The 5,978-nt window shown below is 38.6% G+C and overlaps 1 protein-coding gene across 1 annotated transcript in view; it reads left to right on the top strand.

Moving 5' to 3' along the window:
* Lrrc63 (leucine rich repeat containing 63) overlaps positions 1–5,215 on the top strand; it is a 27,679-nt gene extending 22,464 nt beyond the window's left edge. The window contains exons 7-8 of the mRNA XM_008824411.1: positions 3,038–3,277; positions 4,975–5,215. Of these exons, the coding sequence (XP_008822633.1) occupies positions 3,038–3,277; positions 4,975–5,215 (481 nt within the window). The remainder of the gene's footprint in view (positions 1–3,037; positions 3,278–4,974) is intronic.
* The last annotated feature ends 763 nt before the right edge of the window (positions 5,216–5,978 follow it).

Raw genomic sequence — 5,978 nt, 5'->3', positions numbered from 1 at the left:
TGGCCAATGACTCAAAGAAAGGTACTCCTGCCTGGCATTGTTTATTGTTATGTAGCCTTTAGCTATACAAACAGACTCTTAAAAATTTTTATTGACCCCATTAATCTTTGGTTATACTTTCCTTTTGGGTGTTTAAGACCCTATAATTGACCCACAGTGGGCTGGGCCCTCCCACATCACTCAGCAATCAAGAAGATTCCCCTCAGACATGGCCACAGGCCAGGCCAATGGAGGCAATTCTCCAATTGAGGCTCCCTCTACCCAGGTGTGTCAAGTTGACAACTAAAGCTATTTAGAATACCTCCCATGAAAGTGGCTCTTATTTTTAATTGGAAAAAATGTACAATTCTCTCATGATCTTTGATCTTCAGAAATTTTATCAGATCATGTTAATAGTATGTTTTTTCAGTCCCACCCCAAACCTGCTGAACTCTTAACCTTCCATCTCAAACCTTTTCTCCCTTTAAAAAAAACATTTTATTAATTTTTGACTGTCATACAATGTATCTGATCATATTCAGCTTCCTCCCTTATCTCCTCTCAGATCCACCAGCAGTTCCCTATCCCCCTTCCAAACATCATGCTTTCTTTTTTTCTAAAGCCCATCAAGCCCAATTTGTGTGCTCTCAAATATTCCCAGGTGTGGATCCATCCTGGAAATGTGATCAACCTACCAGGGGCCACACCTTTAAAGAAAACTAGTCTCCCTCTGTGGCATTACTATGCCAACATTACAATTGCCTGAATGAAGCAGCCCGACTCTTAATTTTGTTTTTTAAGAGTGAGCCTGAACTTGGGGGACTCTCATTCCCCAGGTGCCTCTTGGAAGTGTGCCCTGGAGGTATGCTGCTGGAACTGTGTTTTCAAGTCAGGCCTCACCCATGGTTTTATCAGGCCTAATGGTTAAATCCCAGGGAAGGAAACACAGGAGAGTGTCTTCCCAGCGAATTCACTGTGTGAGACTGAGCAGCCTGCTTATGCAGTCTAATGACGAAAGTTTTGAACATTCACCACCATTTGTTTGAACCAATCACAGCCTTGCCTCTTAATACCAATCACACAGCCATGGAGGCCTATGTTTTGGACCAATCATGGCTTTTTCTTTTCATACTAGTCACAAAAGTTCCTCTGTCAGACCACCCTCTCTGGGAGAGAGAAAATACTCCCTCTCTTGCATAGGTGGAAATGATTGCAAAATCTCCTAGACTTCAGCGAGGCTTGTGAGAGCAATGTGTCTGGTACAAGCTGTTTCAAACAACTCTGGCCAGGTCTATGTTGTTAGAAACCAGGGCAGTCTCCTGAGAGCTTCCTTCAGTTTTGCAGTATCTGTGAATGTTCGGATGCTGATGCTGATGCCGGCATAAGGGTTGTTGGGCTATCTATGTAACTGCTAGCCTTTGCTCAAAGCAGAGAGGATGGTGAAAGTCCAACAGCTGATAATTGAGGAATTAAATGGCCCCATTCCCAACATCTTTACTTATAGGAAAGTGAACATAAGGAGTGCTCACAATATAAACCTAAAATAACATCATTATCACTAATAGCGACTTTAAATGTCTTAACAGTGCTTAACACTTGCCGGTTGCTGGGAGAAGAGGCAGGGTGCTTTTTCATCAGTCTCATTCTCAGCTCACTGGATGGAGGGGATGAGGAGTTTCTCCAAATTCTCTTTGATGTGTGCCTATCCCATTTATGAGAGCTCTCTATCACAATCTAATCACCTTCTGAAGGCTCTGTCTCCAAACACCATCACTTTGGGGATTAAGGGTTCAACCTACAAGTTTGGGGAGGCATGAGCATTCAGATCACAGTACGACTCTGCTATTGACCTTATGCTTGTGTTTGGTGTAGAGGAAAAAAATGATCATGCCAGTTTTGTCTCTTAGGACAAAATAGGAGGTTGAGGCTTCACTTACATTTATCAGACTACAAGAGCAGTGCTTGAAGAATTGTCCAGGCTCTTTGTTTTAAATCCCACCTTTAATCATATTTCACTTTTGTCAGTGAGACTCACCACCAAAGAACCCAATTATGGGCAAAGTGGATGTGAGACTACATAGTCATTGAGCGTTCAGGGGCTCCCATGTGCTCAGCTGCCTAAAGGCCATGTATTAGCCCATTCACCTCTGATGCACTTCGACAGTGATCTGATGTTTTTACATGTCTTTCAGAAACAGACATTTTTCTGTTAGTTCCCAGTACTTGCTCTAAAGGTGGTAAATGATATAGAAAGCACCACTGAGCCAGTGAGAAAAATCAGTCATATTGGTTCTCTTTGAATAAAGGGACGAAGGTCATTAGAAATAACTAACATAGTGGGGCTGGAGAGATGGCTCAGTGGTTAAGACACTGACTATTCTTGCAGAAGACCCGGGTTTGAATCCAAGCACCCACATGGCAGCTAACAACTGCCTGTAACTCCAGTTCCAGGGGATCCAATAACCTCTTCTGAACTCCGCAGGCATTTCACGACATGAGTACACTTACCTACATGCAGGCAATACATACATACATATAAAATAAAAATAATTATTTTTTTAAATGTTTAAAAAAGAAATAACTAACATAGCAAAAAGTAAGGGGACCAAGGTGCTGAAAAGTGAATGCAAAACATAATAGTATGTTTTAATGATATGTAATTTCATTGTTTTTACTAGGCTTCAGTGAAAAATATATACTGGTGTCAATTTTGTATGAAAATTTATTGTTATATATATCACCATGCTGTGTTTACATGGTATAGTGTTTATTAGTCTTCCTGTGTTTATGGATATTATTTTTTTCATAGTGATGGCAGTTTACAAAGACTGCAAATATATGTATTACCTGTTCCATTTACATAAATGCACTTATTTTCACAATAATATATTGCTTTAGTTGTTTTATAAGCAAATTCTCTTGATTTTAAGAAAATATTGAAATAGATATTTTATGACCAGTAATCTTGGTGCCAGTTTTCAAGAATACTGGTGCAGAAATCTGCTTGAGTATTATAAATCACATGATGTCTTTAAAGTCTGACTTTTCTTACGTACAGATCGCTTGACAAACTGAACATTGATGGAAATTACATGACTTCTTTTCCACCTGGAATTCTGAAGCTTAACTTGACAAAACTCCAGTTTGATAATACTTTCACTAATCATAATTTTTGGGCAGAGAATTGTTTGAATAGTCCCCAACGGCTTCCTCAACTTTGTTCTTTGTTCATTGTCAAAAATAATTTACATAAAATTCAAGCTATGGTCCCAAAAATATTTCAAAAGTTTCTGAAAAGGTGAGTAAATACTGAAGTGCTTTTCTAAAGCACTATTGAGTATTAAATATTCTTCAGTATAGGATCAGATGGTGTTTTAGTGACACACATGCACACACATACTGCATAGAAAATGATACATATAATCTTCGAATTACCCATTCTTGATTTTCAGGCATAATAATGAAGTCTGAATTAGTCCTACTTTATAATAGTCTCCAAATATTTCTTTTTACAATTACAAATTTATATTCTAGAACATAATTACAAATTTTTGGTTTGAAAATTATGTCAGTTTAGTTATTATAGTACTTTCTATTTCTCTTTTTAAACTTCCCAACTGTGATTTTTATCTCTAGAAGTTCAATTAGGTATTTTATATTTTCTGTAGGGCACAGGTAAAGGTAAACTGGAGCTCTAGAAAAGTAATAGAAAAATAATGGAAAGGCTCTTGGTACCCATAATGGGAGAGATCCAACATCAAGGCCTGGATGCCCAGGACCATGTACAGATACTTCTTAAATCCAAAAAGGGTGGGTTGCTGAGGTTGTTGGCAGTATTTATGTAGCTGTTAGAGAAATCTCTCCTATGAATTACTAAGTACATAAAAAGTGGTTCCTTTCAAAAATTGTTCAGTGCCAAGAGCTATGTTTTACTTCATTCTAACTTGCTAGATATCAATTATAGATCAGACATTCATGAAGTGACTTTTCTCCATCTAGAATCAATAAGCAATTTTGGAGTTATTAACTAATCTCAGGACTAGAGTTCTTAGAAGCCATTCAAGCTTGTCCTTTCTCCTCAGATTATCTAAAACTGTCTTTATTATTTAAGTAAAGAAAAATTCCTCATCAATATTGGAACCATGGGTTTAAAAGATACTTTTAGAATATCTAAGTAAGCTGGGCATGGTGGCACATGCCTTTAATCCCAGCACTTGGGAGGCAGAGGAAAGCGGATCTCTGTGAATTCAAGGCCAGCCTGGTCTACATAGAGAGTTCCAGGCCAGCTGGTGCTACACGGAGACCGTGTCTCAAAAAGACAAAAAAATAAATAAATAAAAGAATGTCTAAGTAAAATGCTTCCCCAGGAAAATATAAATGGCCAATATTGACTCAATAAAGACACAAATCTCTAGCATAGTTTTGACCCTGAATATCCTTTAGAAAACCATGGGCTAAAGTCCTGATTCTTCAGTGTGGGGTTATTGGGGAGGTGGCAGAGCCTGTGAGAGAGGTAGGCCTAGTGAATGTCCTTGGGGCATTAGGGGGCATGCCCTTGGAGGGAACTGTGCAATTTCAGTCCCTAACTTTTGTTTCTTTCGGGTCCTTGGCCATAGATGGGTGGCTCTGCTCTGCTCACTCTCACCATGAGATCATTTTAGTTACACAGGACAAGAGAATGTCACCCAGTGGTAGTTCACTTGCCTAGTATGCACAAAGACCTGGATTTGATTCCTAGTAACAAAACAAAACAAAATGCTGTGCATTATACTTTTGTTTTAGAAACTAGGGTTGCATTATACACATATCTACCCTGTTGTTCCTGTGTATTAACATTTAAATTTTCATTTGCTAGCAAGCACCCCATCTAGACGTAAGCTCACTGAAGATCAGAGCTGGACTTTATACAAGTTTCAATCTTACATAGCATTAACCACGGTGTTTTTATATTAGTAGAAGCTCATTGGACATTGACCTCACACTTCTTCATTTCAGCACATCCAGATGTGATTGGTGTCATGGCCCCAAATTTGGTGATGGTCTGCGTATCATCCGATCCTGTGATATGTTTGGAGCAACACAAATTCCAATCATGTTCTATGTCTGCTCTTCTTCCTGCTATCTGGAGATAAGGGAAAGCGGTTTTGTTTTAGAAGGTTTTCCTAGTAGAAGAATAATCCTAAATAAGGACTGGGTAAAGGAAAAGAAAGCCAGTGAGGTATCATTCTATCTGTGAAAAAGCCAATGAAGTTTAGATGTCAGTAATTCACCTCTTTGAGTACAGGTTTTGCTTGGATCTAAGTACCTTGTCTTAAGAATTCTCTTTGTAATCCTGCCTCCTTATGAAAGCCTGTGATTGTTGGTAAATCATCACCGAGCTCAGGAAAGATTAGTAAAGGCCTCTGGATGTCAATGGGGATCTAGAGAATTTCCTTCAGAACGTATTTACAATAAAAAGAAAAATGCTTAAATTGTTTGCAAAAAAGACTGCATCTTACACCTTGTCTTTCATTCACCTGTGTTAAATGACAGGCTAGCATCTTAAAGGCATCTCTGAAGACTGTGTTGCATGTGACTGCAAAGTTAATATCCATTTGATGTTATTTTGTGCATTTCTGTAGAAACGTGTCCAATGTCAACCATCTCGATTAGTGTTTCTCTTGAGAATAAAAGATTAATTCCAGACTACTTTTTAGTTGTTTGAATTCATTTCCTGGCTCTTAGAAAACTGATACAATCTCCACAGGTTTCCTTAACCTTTACCCCTTGAAGCTGAGACTAACTCCATAGGCCCGCATTGTCTTTACCAAAGCCTTCAACGACAGCCAGACAAGAAAACAACAGAACTCGCAAAATTATATTGCAAAGCAGTGAATACCTAGAGTAAAATGTGAGGCTTTCAGGATTTATTTTGGTCAAAAGAAGGTTAAAAAGCTTTTTTTATACAACAATTTGTTGGGGGGGAGTCGCTGTTGAGACAAGGTCTCCTAAAGCCTCAG

This window comes from Nannospalax galili, unplaced genomic scaffold (genome assembly GCF_000622305.1).
Source record: "Nannospalax galili isolate Female #2095 unplaced genomic scaffold, S.galili_v1.0 scaffold388, whole genome shotgun sequence".
In the NCBI taxonomy this organism is placed as follows: Eukaryota; Metazoa; Chordata; class Mammalia; order Rodentia; family Spalacidae; genus Nannospalax; species Nannospalax galili.
This window is presented reverse-complemented; position numbering and strand designations above follow the sequence as displayed.